The 17,377-nt window shown below is 47.7% G+C and overlaps 1 protein-coding gene across 2 annotated transcripts in view; it reads right to left on the bottom strand.

The window, feature by feature from the left end:
- Positions 1-5,606: 5,606 nt before the first annotated feature.
- The window catches only part of PDPK1 (3-phosphoinositide dependent protein kinase 1), a 102,656-nt gene continuing 90,885 nt past the window's right edge, over positions 5,607-17,377 (bottom strand). For both annotated transcript variants that reach the window (XM_070413208.1, XM_070413209.1), the window contains exons 12-14: positions 13,800-13,857; positions 12,025-12,177; positions 5,607-11,330 (exon numbers count right to left, since the gene is read on the bottom strand). In XM_070413208.1, the coding sequence (XP_070269309.1) occupies positions 11,214-11,330; positions 12,025-12,177; positions 13,800-13,857 (328 nt within the window). In that variant the 3' untranslated portion in view covers positions 5,607-11,213. The remainder of the gene's footprint in view (positions 11,331-12,024; positions 12,178-13,799; positions 13,858-17,377) is intronic.

The following is a 17,377-nucleotide window of genomic DNA, read 5'->3' as shown; positions in this document are numbered from 1 at the left end:
CCCCGCACACCTGAACTCACTTGCAAAAGCAGGCCAAGATCCCGGAGGCCCAATGCTGAGGAAACCAGAGCCCACCAGAACACAACATGGGAGAGACAGTGGGTGCACCCCCACTTAGATGCCGCCCGGATGCCTTGAGCCTCTTCCAACACACACCACCAGGGCAGGTAGACTCTGGAGCCGTGTTCTCCAGTTTCTTGCAAGAAACCTCAGCGACTGCCCAGGAACCTGTGCCCCTCCCCCAGGCATAGGCTCCAGTGCCCGCAGCAGGAACTGGCCTTCCAGGACCTGTGCTAAAACCAGCCAGGGGCTCTGAGTGGACAGCATGAAGAGGAGCCAGGAAGCAGGGGAGACCGGGTGTGTGTGGCTGAGGTGGGAGCTGGCACCACGAGGTTTGGGTAAGCCAGTGAGGCTGTGTAAGGGACATTAACAAAAAGACATCATGAGGGGGAGACGAGAGCATTTTTGGAACATTCTTTCTTAAAGTACAGAAGTAGCCCTAACCGGTTTGGCTCAGTGGATAGAGCATCGGCCTGCGGCCTCAAGGGTCCCCGGTTCGATTCTGGTCAAGGGCATGCATGTACCTTGGTTGTGGCCACATCCCCAGTGGGGAGTGTGCAGGAGGCAGCTGATCGATGTTTCTAACTCTCTGTCGCTCTCCCTTCCTCTCTGTAAAAAATCAATAAAATATATTTTTTAAAAAATAAAAGTACAGAAGTAAGATAAAGACTACTAAGAGCCAACTCTACGGACTGCAGTAACCCAGCTCCAGGCACTGGGCAGGGCAGGTGTTCCAGTCATCATCTTCCTTAATGCTCACAAGGCCGCCATGACAGAGGCACATTAACCTGCCCCAAGCCACACAGTCAATTAAGTTGTGGGCGGAGTCGGTCAGGGCCAGAGTTCCAGCCGGGTTGCTCCATCCCACCCAATGCCCACATCCCACCAATTCTAGACTGGAATGTTCTGGGTGCTCTGTAGTGTGGGGACAGATGGCAATTAAGACCCGGTGAGAGCACTGGTGCTCAGAGGCCTGCTGGCACCCAGGCCACACAGACCCCCTCCCTGGTGCCAAGCAACCAGCTCCTTTAGAGGACTTGGAAGACTGCTGGCCCAGTGACTGCTGACCTGGAGAGTCCCCGGAAAGAAGCTGGGCGCACCGCTCACAGGTGAAAGCAGCCACTGACAACCTGGCCACAGCTGGCATCTCTGTTCCCCTACAAGTCTATTGGCAAAATCAGTATTCTGACCGCTGCTTAAACTAACAGCAGTCACTGCTGCTGGAGGAGAGGAACTGAAGGATACGTGTTCTCGGGGCAGAAAGAGGAACTGCTGTGCGGCTGACACCACTTCCTCCCACCACCCTCAGATGACTGAGGGTAGGACAGCTGATGGCCTGGGGGCCGGTGCCCTGAAGCAAGCTCTTCTCCTTTTTAGGACTTTCCAGCACTGACTCTAGGGCTGGCTCAGGTCAGAGGAGCCTTCTAGTTAAGCGCCTTGTGAAGAGGTGACCACTCCTCTGGGAGCAAGCACCTGCTGTACTGGGGGAGGAGGAGGACTGCTCCCAGGACACAGGGGCCCATCCCCTCTGGTCCTGAGCCAACCTCGAGGCGTGGTCAGGGCTAAGCACAGACCCAGAGCCCCATCCTCCAGCGAAGTGTGAACTGACACGCACCAGTGTCTCAGGACACCCACGCGTGGCCTCAGACAGGCTGGCGCACAGCTCTCATCAGGACAGGAGGCACGCGTAAGAATTCGGCCAGTTAGCCCTTCACCTCTGATCTAGTTACACTAAACATAATCTACCATTTCCACTCAGAATAACCCCCACTTCTCTTGCCAAGTGGCTTAAAATATCATATTTCCACCCACAGCCCCATCACTTGGCCCCGTCTATAAAATTCCTTTCACTATCTTTCCAATCCTGACTCTTGCCAACACCAAGTACACCTGGAATGAGCCCAAGCAAAGAACTGAAAAGGGCAAGTCATCAGAAGCACCATGACGGCCCCTCCCCTCAAAGACCCATCTGCCGCCACAGAATCTGCAGCCCCAAAGCCAGGACAACGGCCCTGTCAGAGGACCAAAGCCAATGGGCAACCCACAGCTTTCTCTCGGACGGGCTCAGCTGCAGAGACCAAATCCCCTCAAATCTTACTTCATCTGAGTGGTTTACCCATCAACAAGGAGTCGTATTTCCTGCTGCCCTTAAACTCCTAGAGTATCTCCACACTGAAACGGCTGATTCAGCTCTAAACAAGGTCTAACCTGTTCATTAATACCTATGGGCCAGGTATCTGGAATACAAAGAGACTCAGCCAAAGTGAATCACACAGCAGGTATTTACGAAGCACTTCTGCTTCCGGGAAGGAGTATTACACCTGGCCAGCCCCTAAGGGAACCCGGAAGAGAACAATGACCCAGGACAGACTCAGCCCCATGGAGGAAGCCCCAGGAGGAAAAGAGAATTCACACTTACACTGTCCATAAAGAGAGCCCATGGTGGCAATGGGCCCAGAGTCAGAACTTGAGACAAGAAGGTAGGGGATGGTGGGCACTGGGTCCCACTCAAGCTCAGTCCTGAGAGGGAATGTGAAGACTTAGGGGAAGGGGGACCAGTCGTAGCCCAGCTCCCGCCCACTCCTAAAAAAGCTCTCTGAAAACGTCCTGTAGCTCCAACTCTCCCACATGGCTTCACTGACTGAGCTCCCAGCAGACATTCTTCCTGAACAGCAGGCCACAGGCATTCTCCCAGTGAACTCCAACCCTTGGAACTGCTCCCTACATCTCCCCACCCAACCCCCATCCTAGCACCACCTTCTGAAGCCCAGGTGCTCAATAAACACTAGTGCAGTGCCCAACTCCCTAACCCTCCCCTCCTCCCGAATCCTCAGATTCCTCTCAGGGTTTAGTGACTCTCTGGGACTTCTTTTTTTAAATTAAAAAAATCCTTACCCCAGGACAGTGATGGCGAACCTATGACACACGTGTCAGAGGTGACACGCGAACTCATTTTTGGGGTTGATTTTTCTTTGTTAAATGGCATTTAAATATATAAAATAAATATCAAAAATATGCATCTTTGTTTTACTATGGTTGCAAATATCAAAAATTTCTATATGTGACACAGCACCAGAGTTAAGTTAGGGTTTTTCAAAACGCTGACACGCCAAGCTCAAAAGGTTCGCCATCACTGCCCTAGGATATGTTTTATTGACTTTAGAGAGAGGGAGAGAGAGAAACATCTATCAGGGTACATACCCATCCCAACTAGTATGTGTCCTGACCAGGAATCAAACCCGAGACCTTTCAGTGTACAGGACGACACTCCAACCAACTGAACCACGCCTGGCCAGGGCTCTGGGACATTCTTTCATCAAAACCAAGGAGAAAGAAACTAAGAGACCAAGGATCTTACACATTTCCTCACTCGAAATGAAAAATCCCACTACTATGACTAACGTGAATTAGCATTACTCTTTCTGACAAATTCACATTATCTGTGACTAAAATTAACCCTTATTTATTATCAACTATTTTATGAGACAGAAACTGTAACTGCTACATTACCTTCATGTTATAAATTTGTTTTACATTTTAGAAAACAAATATGGCTAAGTGGATGATAATTGGAAAAGCAACAACATAGATATATTCTGATAAATTACCCTCCCTCAGAGAACTATTACAGTAAAGCATGAATTTTTAAAGTATTCTTGAAACAGTCAAAGGGATGAATGGACCTAACTGTGCAAGCTCTAGTTAACTGGCTCAGAATCAGTTGTTTCAGTGTTGAATAGAGAGCCATTGCCTCAAAACAACTCGAAGGACAAGAGCAATTTAAAATCTGACTCAATATTCAAAACAGGAACGCTGGAGTAGAGATGCTGAATGACCACTAAGACCCACTGTTTAAAAATAAAAACAAAACAGTATAAAAAGGAAAATCATAGCTCACGAAAGCCTATTTCTATCCTGCAGATGACTGTCATTTTCTGGGAGGTCAGTTCTGAGAACTTGCTCAAATGAGCAAAGGAAGTATCTGAGGAGTGGGGGTGGGGTGGAGGGTGGGGAGGGAGAGGACCAGAGGGCTGGCATCTCAAACTCTGATTTTATCCATGAGTGCTGGTTCTGCAGTAACTCAAGAGTTCTGGTTTCCTGATCATAGGTCATGCCACCCTGAGGATGGTCTCTGGCATGCCTCTCAAACTTGACAGATGTGAAGGTTTTTGGGAAGCCTTATGCCTGGCAAGTGCTGGGCTGGCAAGGAATGAAGCCAAGTGCTATTGCATAGGCCCAACCGAAAGACCCAGGAAAGTAAGAGGAAGGCTTGTGAATTCCCGAGGATACAGATAGGTAATAACTTTTTTCCAACAGCCTTTTCTGAGTTTCAATCCTATGCAGCTTGCACAGTTCCGAGATACTCTGCCTCAGCCACAGCCTTGTAAAGGTCATCAACAAGATAACTTACTTTCTATTCCTATCTGGAACAACAGTGTGAACATTATATTATACAAAAGACAAGCTGCAAACCAGCCTAGAAACTCCTATCCTTTTGCTAGGGCACTGGGAGAACTAGGATAGTTAGAAGGCACTCTGTCTGAGAAAGACTTCCTACCTGGCCCTTCCATGAATCCCTAACCCACCCCTTCAGATGAACAACAGTCCCTCTGAAATAGCACTCTATGGACATCACCTTCTTAGAATGCTAAATGGGGTGCGTGTTGTGGCTGGACACAATGAAGCACCAATTCTCTAAACGCAAGTCACTGGGAAGGGAAGACGAGCGACCGTGTCCACTGCCCCTTGCCAGCATCAAGTCAAACGTCTGGAATGTGAAAAGCGAAGGACGCCAGGGTTCTCCGATTCCAAACCCAGGAAGTGCACTGGGACGGAGAAGAGACGGTGCTGACACACCCGGGGCCACGGAGTCTAGCGAGGAAAACCTCCTCCCCTGTGGGACAGTGAGGGCTAGAAAGAGATGTGAGGGGGAGCAGCTGAGGATCCTGGAAAGCAGGAGGCGCCAGAGTGTCGACCTCTTTCCCAGGCCCAGGGCAGGGAGTTTGGGGGCCTGGGTGGAGCTGGGGACAAGGGGAGTTCGGGCCATGCTCACCTCTTCGGAGTCCACGTTGAGGCTGGCCTGGCACAAAAGGTACAGGTAAGACTTTGGATCCCGGGACAGCATGTGCCAGATGCTGAGGAAGTAAATGCTGAGCAGGTTGAGTTAGACGCTGGGCCAGGCACCCAGTCCTGGGATACAGCAGGGGAAGCAGCTCGCTAAGATTCTTTGCCGTGATTCCAGCAAGCCTTGCTACCTTGCACCAGAAGCATTGGCCTTTACTAAGATCCTCCGAGCTGTCCAGCACATTCAGTGCCAGCCCCCACCTCACTTAGAGGTGCAAGTCCGGAAAAGTGGAGGCTGTGCCTCTCCCCATGCCCACCCCAGCCATGTGCATGCAGCCTGTGATCCGTTGCCTTGGGGCTCAAGATGAGCTCACCGGCCTCAGTCCAGCGTGTGCTGTGCACCGACAACTGCTCTGGCCCAAATCCAGGTCACGCCCACTCCAGATCCCCGGCCAAAGGAAAAGCTATGCAGCGAGTGCCTACACTCTTCATGCTTTTTTATTACAAGACTACCTCGCATATGTGTAAAATTCATCATCCAGCAACTACATCTAAAGCACAAATATTTGGGAAAAAAAAGATTCATTAAATTATGATATGATTAAATCATCGACCAAATAGAAAATTTATATAATAAAGCCAGAGAAAAAGTTGTAAAATATAGTTTACAATAATTATTCACATTCAAGGCTGTACATCAATACATATAACAACCTGGCCCCAAACATGAATTCAATCCAAATAATTCATATATTAGATTTTAAATAACACAGACTGAATTAGAGGCCAACAATAGCCAGCAAATAATCTTATATAAGAATAAAAATACAAAAGTGTATATCCTAATATCATTGCATTATTTGTTTTTCATAAGGTTTTTTTTTTTTTTTTAATTTTTGCTTTGCCTGTACATCACAGTTACAGCTACAGACCAGGTAGAGAATATCACACATGTTCTAAGTGACTGCCACCAACCTGAAAGACAACTAACAGACTATTGACTCATCCGATTTTGTGTCAAGGAACAGGTACAGCAGCTCTAAATACCACGGAAGTAAATTTTGCCGACGTCCAATCAAACCTATGATGGTGATAGAGGCTTTTCCCCTGCAAAATGAACCCTACCCATGGTCCTTCAGCTAGACAGATTAGACTAGGGTGGATTACACAGCTGAAAAAGGTTTGCCTTTTGTAAATAGGTCTCTGTACATAATGTTTGGCGTTTGCTCGTATTGAAGAAATGACTTACGGGGAAAGTTCAGGTGTACGAAGGCTTGTTCAGTGGCACACCACAGCTGTCTGAACCGGAGAGAAAACTGCTCTTTGCTGGAACAGCTTCCTTCCCCGACCAGTTCTCCACAGGCAGCCAGGTTACAACCCTGCCAGCAGCCCGTGCCCCTCAGAGGCTCTGGCAGTGACTCCTGCCCTGGCTTAAAGCCCTTGCCCCGTAGGCTGCCCAAGAGGCAGGGCCACACCCAGTTGAGTCACCATCCATTCAGGTTAGGTTTGGATATGAAAAGAAAGAATATGGAAAAGCATGTATGGCAACATCTCCAAGAACAATACCATCTCCAAACTCCTGGCGACTGCATCCTCAGTCTAGACTGGCCAAGGGAGGGAGGTTTGAAGATTCAGAGGAGGGCGGGAGACCTAATTCTGTGCAATTCAGCCACAGTCTTTGGCGGAGTCATGTGGCACTGAGCATGGTGCCTAGAAACATTTCTCATGCGTGTTTCCCTTCAGAACCAATGGACCCCAAAGTAAAGTGGAGAAATTAAGAATGAAACCGAATTTGGGTGGTCCGGGCGTGAAGACCACTAGACAACCTGCACCACTGTGCGCGAGGAGAGGGAAGTCCTTAGCAAGGACACTCACTTTCTACCATGGAAAAGCCTGGCCGTGTGCGATACTGAACCAAGACCCTCTGACAAAGCCCCAGGATTTGAAGAGCTGGAGGTGGGAGATGTGGGGGGGGGGGGGGGGGGGGGGGCGCACTTCTGTAAAACACAACTGTCTGGTTTTTTTCCAAGTAGAGCTTTCGCTTTTTCACTGATTCCAAACGGCCCAGCACACTCTGAGTCTATAAACTTAATTACAAATCACCCACTAAGCATGTGGCAAGATCAGGTCAGCACTTTCTATCTCCCGACTGTGCAGATTCAAGTTCAGTACCATTGTGGACACAAAGTACAAGACTCTGAAAATATCACCAAGCACTTGAAAGCCACGGCAGCAGGGGGGGAAAGTAACTAACATGCCAGCACACCAGGTTCTTTCAATGAAGAGGAGGAAATTGACTTCTGAAAAAATCTGTCACAAAAATACTGCAGTCATGACATCATTTTTAGCATTAAAAAAGAAAAAGAGCAATCTTATTCAAACACTGTTTGAATAAGGGTTTCAATACAGTTTACCAGAAATTCATTCATTTCTTCAAAATCTGAAGGAAACAACTAAGCAGGTCCTGTTCTAGAACTCTGAGCATCTAAGCAACAGATCAGACAGAGAAATAAATTAATTCCACCTGTGAAACAAACTTTTACTAAAAATACTACTTGTGGGAATGGGGGTAGGAGGGATCAGAGTAAAAAATCAAAGATTTAGAAAGACAGTCATCACAGCATTATTTAAATAGTGAAAAACTAGAAACCACCTAAATGTTTTATAACAGGGAAATAAATTATAAGATTTATAGCCATTCAACTCTACAATCATTAAAAACAATGCTTCGGAATCATTATTCATGACATGGGGAAATGCTTAAGATAAAATAAAAGTGAAAAAAGCTGGATGCACAACAGTATATATTGGCCGTGGCCGGTGTGGCTCAGTTGGTTGGAGCATCGTCTTGTGAACCAAAGGGTCGAGGGTTCAACTCTTGGTAAGGGCACATACAAAGGTTTCAGATTCAATCCCCAGTTGGGGGGTGTACAGGAGGCAACTGATGGATGTTTCTTTCTCACCTGAAGTTTCTCTCCCTTCCTCTCACACTAAAAACCAATAATAAAGAGCATGTCTTTTATGTTCCCAGTTTAGATGAAAAAAGCAAACAAATTTGGGGCAGAGGGAGGACAGGTTATACACCAAAATGTTCACAGTGGTCTTTTCTTTCTTTCTTTCTTTTTTTTTTTTTTAGAAAACAAATGTTTTAAAAAAATTCGGAGTCACCCAGGGCCCCCTGCCCTGGGTTGGGGTTGGTGTGTGTGTGTGCCATGGGGCCATCTCCTGCAATCCCGTCAGGCCTGGGCCAAGAGGGCTGGAGTAGGTGTAGTTCCTGCCAGCTTTGGCATGACCACAAGAGCCATTTTTTTCAAAGCAAGTCTGTCACGAGCTGTTAGGTTCAGAATAGCAGGCAGTCAATGGTGCCAATCACTGGTGGGGCTTTGCACTCCACAGGGGGCTGCCCACTGCCCATGGCCCTGGCAGGTCCACAGAACGAGGGGAGGAAACCATCCTGTGCAAACCCAGTCTCCTCGTTCCCGGAGACCAACAAGGCACAGTGGAGAGCACAGACCTCCTAGCTGTCCTCCCTCCCTCCGTGCAAGGAGAGGCCGCGTGGTAGGGACTGTCTGCAGGTGGTGGTACCTGGTTTGACTTGTCTTTGCCGACTCTAAGACACATGGCTCCTGGATCTATTAAACAACAGGGCATTTTCTTTCTCACTTTGGATAAATCCACATTCATATTCCAGGTATGTCTGTGTATGTACATAGAACCTTGTCCACATCTCAGAACGTAAGGCACCTGCATGCCAAGACGATTGTTGTAAGGATAAATCAGATAAAGTTATCGTTGGCGGAAGTATGGGTAAGAGAAGATTACACATGGGCCTTAAAAAAAAAGAGGCCTCTGAGTGAACAGAGAAAGTTGGCTTACAGAGAAGGGCTCAGCTTACACTGGCTCGGGCGAGGGCAGTCACTGCAGCTCTGTCAACTTCGAGCTCAACCCTGAACCCCTCATTTCCTGGTTTCAGAGGTTAAGATGGAGCTTGTTGGTTAAGCCCAGGAGGTAGTGGCGCTATCCAGAAGGCAGAATGCACGGGAGGACTTGTCTCGTGAGCAGCGGCCGAGTGCCCTTATTGAACACAAATACCAGCCGCGCTCGGTTCCCTGTAACCAGACACCTGAGGTGATGCGCACAGAAGCTGGGTCCTCACCCTCCTAACAGCACACACACAGGCGGGGTTTCTGAGAAGATAAATGTCAATATGGGAGGAAGCCTGAAGTGGAATTCTTGAAAGGGGCAAGTCAGACTCACTTTTTGAAAAGCAGGTGAACACAGGCCTTTCAAACGTGAGGAAGAAGAGGAGCAGAGCGGGAGTCTGCGCTAAGGGCACCCCGCCCTCCCCCAGACAGATGTGAGCTGTCTTTTTCTCAGATCTCACAGAGCAGAGGACAGGCCCGAACAGAAACCACCAGCAAACCTGGCTACGACCTCTGCTCAGCCCTCTTCCCCGCCCAGCACCGTGAACTCCCCACATCCATACTCCTGCCCAGTTTAAGAACAGCCACTCTTATCACTCAGACAATGTGAGAAAGGCATCTCTCCTCTCCATCTGGACCACTGGTCACAGAGGGTGATGAACGGTGTGTCTGAGCCAGGAGACAGGGCGTGGTGAGGGGCTTTCCTGTGTGAGCCTTTTGCTCATGCCTTGGTGAAAGTCTAGGAAAAGGAAAGGTGTTCATCCCCTGGGAGCAGCCTGCAGGGCCTGCCCCTCTCCCCCTGGAACAGAGGACTGCCCTCCAGGGACACCTGGGTAGGGAGAGGAACAGCCAAGGCCCACTGTCTGGGGAGCAGCAGCAAAGAAAACCAAAGAACTAGCAGGACCCGGACCATGTGTAGGTCACAGTAGAGTAGGTGCTGCCTCTAAGCATTGAAAGGAGGGAACCTGAAATGGAAGGAGAGCAGGCTGGGCGCTTGGGTTCAAATGCCAGGCGAGTTAACTCTTTTTTTCCAGGCAAAGTCCACTTGATGGAGACCGGATGACCTGGCACCAGGAGAAGGCATTAGATTCTCACTGCTGGGATGTAAGAGTTTTAGGCTGTAAGCATATTCAATCACAACATGAAAAGGGTGCGTGTGCTGGCCAGGAGCCTGCCCTCCTCCCACCACCCAGATGACTGAGTACCGTCCAATTTGTGAGGAGTCTCTTGGCTCCTAATTAACTGGTCTGGGGGGGTCCTGCACACTTCAACCTTTAACAAACGCTCAGGAAGGCTCATCAGGTCTCACTCCTCCACGTGGAGGCCACCAGGCCCTGTCAGCCTTGCTGCCCTGGTCTCATGAGGCCGGCAGAGCCGTCTGCTGGTGCAGCTGGGCTAACCGGGCCCACTGCTGACCGTGCTCCCTTCAGCCGTGTGCATGGGTTCCAGCCCCGGAGCGCAACACCGTTCCAAGGGATGATGGATCGGAACCTTGCGGGCAGTGGCTTGTATTTCAGCCGACAGCCTGTTCCACTTCTACCACTGGGAGCCTACCTGGCAGTCACAACATGTGGAGCACTTGCAGACAGAAATCCTGCAGCCAGAGCTACTCCAGGAGGAAAGCAAGGGCCCGCAGCACAGGGGATGGGCCATGAGGAAAAGAGCACACAGACAAGAGCCAAGAACCCTCCCACCCCATGGAGAACAGAGGCCGCCCCCTGCAGAGCACACACCACTCCCTGGTGAAGAGTTCCACGATAACCTAGGGGGCAGAGAGAGCCCAGAGATACACCCTGTCCCCTAGGCCACAGCAAGACCAGCAGGTGACCGGGGTGCACGGTGGAGCGCTGGTGACACTGGTCCACTGGTCCAGGTGGGAATCAGGTAGACGTGCACAGCACTGGGTCCTGGCAACAAGGACAGCTTGGGGAGGCCTCCATAGAGCACAGAGAGCAAGCAAAGCGACCCTGAATTCCTGTTCATTATTGGTTTTGTTCTTTGTGTTGTTGGGTGTTTTTTTCTTCTTTTCTTTTAAATAAAAAAGCTGCAAGGTTCCACTGTCTACATTCCCCTTGAGATGGCTGGGAGGTGGTCTGGAAGCGTCCCGGATAGCCATGAGCTGCGCTGGGGCGCATGTCCTGGCAGCGAGGGCAGGGCTGTGGGCTGTCACTGCACGGTGGTGTCTGGGTGACTCTGGTATCTGTGCCTCCACACCTCCTGAATCTTTTTGCACCATTTGTGAGCATTCCCGCTCGGGTCCATCAGGTAATACGTCCTGTTTGGCTGCAGAGAAAGAAACCATTTAATGTTCTCAAAGAACTGAGTCTCCCCAAGACCAGCACCTCAACTTGTTGGGGAGAAATCATAGAAAGAAACCATCACCTGGACAGTGTGGCTTAGTGTTTGAGTGCCCGCCTATGAACCAGGAGGTCACAGTTCAATTCCCAGTCAGGGCACATGCCCAGGTTGTGGGCTTGATCCCCCGACTGGGGGTGTGCAGGTGGGCAGCCAATTGATGATTCTCTCTCATCACTGATGTTTCTATCTCTCTCCCTGTCTCCCTTCCTCTCTGAAATAAAAATATATTAAAAGGAAGGAAGGAAGAAAAGAAGGAAGGAAGGAAAGAAGAAAAGAAGGAAGGAGGAAAGGAAGAAAGAGAAAGAAAGAAAGAAACCGCCACCCTACTGCAGCCACTGCAGGTACCTCTGGAAGCACATGAACATGTGGATTTCTTCCTTCCACATATGTGCAGATATTAAATATGCAGGTGATGACTTACAGATCCCTCAGGTCACCCCCAAAGTAAAAAAATAAGCACAGGTGTCTCCCAGCTCAGCTCAGGACTGAGCCATGAACGTGGGGCCCTGAGACACGGGAAAGGGGGAGACAAGTGCCTCGACTCCAGCTCCTTCCTTGGGCTACGGCATCTGGATGCTTCAACTGCCCTGCAAAGGAGAATCTATAGAGACAAACTTACTGTGTGGACAAAGAAGGTTTTAAAATTCTTGGCCTCTGGTCGGAGTTCTTGTGACCATGGAATTTCACCTTTCAGGACTTTGTTGACAGGATCCACATAATATAAGTGTGGCCCTTCTGTAAGTAATAACTGTCGCCGTCGTGCAAATAAACCCTGACAAAAAAAAAAAGGACCCGCTTGTTAAGGCTCAGAAGTGGGTGATGACAGTGCTTACTGCTGCCTCAGAGGCTGGACTGTCAGAGTAGCTCAGTGCACAAAAACCACTGCCAGCCACCTATCCACTCACTGGGACAAAGGGAGCGTGCACACCTCATCCCCCATGTGGACCCGGTCTTGGATTAGAGCAGTGATGGCGAACCTTTTGAGCTCGGCGTGTCAGCATTTTGAAAAACCCTAACTTAACTCTGGTGCCGTGTCACATATAGAAATTTTTTGATATTTGCAACCATAGTAAAAACAAAGATTTATATTTTTGATATTTATTTTATATATTTAAATGCCATTTAACAAAGAAAAATCAACCCAAAAAATAAGTTCGCGTGTCACCTCTGACACGTGTGTCATAGGTTCGGCATCACTGGATTAGAGTGGAAGCGCTTACTGCTTGGTCTTGGCGATCTGATGTCTTCACCCCATTTTAGGCGCCCTGACTTTGGTTGCCACGTGCAGGAACAGCAGCACAGGCCAGCCCACCAGCTCAGGTCCCCGTGGCTAAGCAAACTCGGACGGCCCCACAATTAGTGGTCAGCCCGCTGCTTCTTGTGCCTTCTGCTCCACTCTGAGGCACAGAGCTCCGCCTGAGAACCCCCCTTCATGGAGGTTCTTATCCACCGAGGATGCCCCAGGGCGGGTCAGAAATGGGTTTCACAAGCCCAAGCTTAGAAGGGCTTGGGTCAGCAGATTTATGGAGTCGGATATGTTTTGATAAAATTAATCCATAATAAAATAAAATAAATAATAAAACATAATAAATAACAATTTTCCAAAACAATTCTAGGCCCGGCCAGTGTGGGTCAGTGGTTGAGCATTGACCTATGAACCAGGAGGTTACAGTTCGATTCCTGGTCAGGGCACATGCCTGGATTGTAGGCTCAATCCCCAGTAGGAAATGTACAGGAGGCAGCCAATTAATGATTCCCTCTCATCATTGATATTTCTCTCTTCTTTCAAATCAATAAAAAAAATTCTTTTTTAAGTTAAAAAAACAAAACAATTCTAATGAAGTATTAGGTGACTGTGGTGATGTCAAGCAGACCCTCCTCAATGGGACAGAAACTTTATCGGTGAACCCAGCCTTGTGGAGACACCAGAACCCTGGCTTCTGAGAAGAAATGAGAGAGGCTCTACTTCTGTTCTGCTACAGCTGAATAGCTGAAGTCTCCCTTAGCTATCAAATCTAGAGATGATCTCTAAGAAGGAAAGATGCTATGTGCGACAAGTTACCGCAGGAAACTGAGAGGAAGGCATGATCCTGAGTAAGAACCAGGAGGAAGCCCTGGCTGGTGTTGCTCTGTGGTTATTAAGTTGGCCCTCACCCTAAAGGTCACGGGTTCAATCCCCTGCCCTGGTCAGGGTGCATGCGGGAGGCAGACAATTGATGAGTCTCTCTCACATCGTTCTCTCTCCCATTCTCTTTTCCTTCCCTTCCACTCACTCGGATAAAAAAAAAGAAAACCAATGGGAAAAATATCCTTAGGTGAGAATTAACAACAACAACAAAAGAACCAGGAGGGAGACACAGATGCACAGGAAGGAGCAGTGGGGGTCTGACTTACCTTTCGCTTATCTACTGGACCCATTTTTAGTATTAAATTATTTTCTACAAACTGGTGCCTACAAAAGAAAACAAGAATGAGCACTCACATAAGTCAGAGACAGAAATTCTCCAAACTCCTCCCTTCAAAACAAACCACCCAATGGCATTTGTGAACTTTGCTTTAACCAAGCCTCTCCCTTCACAGATCCAAACTCAGTAACATGAGGAAACTCCAAACGTAACTGAGCACACAAGCACTGTTGCTTTACAGAACTTACATCTGCGGTTGGACCAGAGGCCAGAAATATCACCTGCTGTCCCCTCTCACTTGGAAGCCTTCACACAACCAAGGAAAGGCAGAGGGAGACAGGGCTGCAGAGCTGAGCCCATCACACAAATCCTCGTTACTTTAAACAAAGCAGGACCAAAACACAAAACCCCTCCAAAAGGGCAGAGCCTGCTGGGAGTCAACCTGAGGATGAAGCCTGGTGTTCATATGTTACCTCCATTAGCTGGGACCCCAAGTCAGTGTTCGGAATCCACTGAGCCACTTAGGACCATAAATCTCTAAAAGACTCAAGTTGGACTTGGTTTAAGAATATCTCATCTTAACTGGTGGCTCAGTTGGTTAGAGTGCTGTTCCCATACCCAGGGCTGCTGGTTCAATCCCTAGTCAGGGCACATACAAGAATCAAGCAATGAATGCATAAATAAGTGAAATAACAAATCCATGTTTCTTTCTAAAAATCAATTAAAAAAAATCTCATCTGGTGTTTCTACCATAGTAATAAAGCACTTTTATTCAAACATGGCAGGAATTTGAAAGAGAAAGCTTCAAATACAGGTGTGTGTTTAAAAAATATATATATTTCAGAGGGAGGGAGAGGGAGAGAGAGATATAAACATCAATGATGAGAATCATTGAACGGCTGCCTCCTGCACTCCCCCTACTGGGGATCGAGCCTGCAACCCGGGCATGTGTCCTTGACTGGAATCAAACCTGGGACCCTTTGGTCCGCAGGCCAATGCTCTATCCACTGAGCGAAACCAGCTAGTGCAAATGCAGGTTTTGATTTAATACACATAATTAGCAAAATATAGGTCTCTTTGATTTCTAAGAGTTTAATAGAGGTTGTTTTAATGTCTGCAGGCTATCTCTTCTGGTTAAAGCTAACAGTTACTGCTTTATGTTCTGATTTTACTAAAATTCCTAATCCAAGGTTCTACTGTAGAAACAAAATATTTTATATTTGAAAACATGTCAGACAACTGTTATATCAAACAGTGACAATTTTAGCTCGTAAGTGAGCGCACCCACATGCTTTTTCGGCTCCTTTTGGGACCTAGTGCATGTTCAAGCAGTGGCCAAGCTGCTGGAACCATGTTCTCCCACTGAGTGTTCCTGGCCTAGCCTGACCCAACCAGACCAACGCCCACTGGGCTTGCCTTGCTGAGACCCCATCACCAAGGAATGAGCCCCAAGCAAACTGATGCAGCATCATGTGGATTTTGAAAATAATTAAGATGAATATTAACAACAAAAAAGGGCTGTGTCCTCTACAAGGGAAAGAACAGTACTTCACTCTCAGAGGCACTTAAAAATAAACAAACAAGCCCCAGCCGGTTTGGCTCAGTGGATAGAACGTCGGCCTACGAACCGAAAGGTCCCAGGTTCGATTCCGGTCAAGGGCACATGCCCGAGTTGTGGGCTCGATCCCCAGTGGGGGATTTGCAGGAGGCAGCCGATCCATGACTCTCTCTCGTCATGGATGTTTCTCTCTCTCTCTCCCTCTTTCTTCCTCTCTGAAATCAATAAAAATATATTTTAAAAAGTAAACAAACAAAAACAAAGCTTGAAGCAAAGAGAAAAAACCAAGGAGATTTCTGAAAAGGAAATCTAATGAGGCTCTGCTGCAAGACAGAACTACATGGAAAACAATGGAGCCCAACAGAAAGCCTCTTCTAACTTACAGGCCCTGTTACTTAAGAACTCAATGTATAATAAAGAACCACAAGTTAACAGTAAGGGGAAGACTTTAATTATACCAGGCAGGGTGGAGGGTGTCAATTTAAGCCGAGGCAAGTTCACGGCCTCAGTTAGCTGGGCTGCTGGGATACTGGGCCAGTGGGCACAAGATCACCATCAGGGAAGTCTGACAGACAGCAAGGAAAGAAAAGACCTTCCAGCATATTTGCAGCCTCACATGGGTTAACAGGAGAGACAGTTTAAAATATTAAATCAGCCCTGGCTGGTTTGGCTCAGTGGATAGAGTGTTGGCCTGTGGACTGAAGGGTCCCAGGTTCGATTCTGGTCAAGGGCACATGCCTGGGTTTTGGGCTCGATCCCCAGTGTGGGGCAGGCAGGAGGCAGCCGATCAATGATTCTCTCTCTCATCACTGATGTTTCTATCTCTCTCTCCCTCTCCTTTCCTCTCTGAAATCAATAAAAATATATTTTTTAAAAATGTTTAAAAAAATAAAATAAAATATTAAATCAAACAAAAGAAGAACTGGAAGGAAAAAAGAAGGGAATATTGGTCAAGCCTACATGAGAAGGGCCACTATTGCTTCTTTTTTTTTTTTTCCCAAATATATTTTTATTGATTTCAGAGAGGAAGGGAGAAGGAGAGAGAGTTAGAAACATCAATGATGAGAGAGAATCATTGATTGGCTGCCTCCTGCATGACCTCCACTGGGGATCGAGCTTGCAACCCAGGCATGTGCCCTTGGCTGGAATCGAACCTGGGACCCTTCAGTCCGCATGCTGATGCTCTATCCACTGAGCCAAGCCAGCTAGGGCAAGAAGGGCCACTATTTATTTACTACTATTATCATTAAAAAAATTTTTTTTATTGATTTCAGAGAGGAAGAGAAAGGGAGAGAGAGCTAGAAACATCAATGATGAGAAAGAATCATTGATCGGCTGCCTCCTGCACGCCCCCTACTGGGATTGGAGTCTGAAACCCTGGCATGTGCTCAGACCAGAATCCGAACCATGACTTCCTGGTTCATAGGTCCACGCTCAACCACTGAGCCACACTGGCGGGCCAGGGGAGCGGTTCCTTTTTAAAGCTGGAAACAAAATGAGCTACTTAATACAGAGTAACAGATATGACTACATGAGAACAAAAAGAACCTTTAACTACAAAAATAACCAAAATTAACAAGCAAACACACTGGAGAACATTCAGCAAATACAACCATCTGTACTTTACTGAGCATTTACAAAGGGACTGACATAAAAGGCTTAACACCTCAATGACTAAGGATACAAACTGGAAATTCCCAAAAGAGGAATTAAGTGACCCCAAAAGTTCTCAATAAAGAAACTGCCCTGGCCAGTTTCCCAGTGGTTAGAGCATATTCCGCATCAAGGGCACGTACCTGGGTTGCAGGTTCAATCCTGGCCCTGGTCGGGGCACGTGGGAGGCAACCAATTGACATGCCTCTCTTGCATTGATCATTGATGTTTCTGTCTCTCTCTCTCCTTCCCTTTACTTCCCCTCTCTCTCTCTCTAAAAAAAAAAAAAAAAAAAAGGGAAAAAATATCCTCAGGTGGGGATTAAAAATAATAAAAAATAAAGGTAAACCAAAAAA

Source organism: Myotis yumanensis, unplaced genomic scaffold (genome assembly GCF_028538775.1).
Source record: "Myotis yumanensis isolate MYYU_CA2020_CCGP unplaced genomic scaffold, mMyoYum1.0.hap1 SCAF_4, whole genome shotgun sequence".
Classification (NCBI taxonomy): Eukaryota; Metazoa; Chordata; class Mammalia; order Chiroptera; family Vespertilionidae; genus Myotis; species Myotis yumanensis.
Note: the sequence above shows the minus strand (reverse complement) of the source record. Positions and strands in the feature narration are given on the sequence as shown.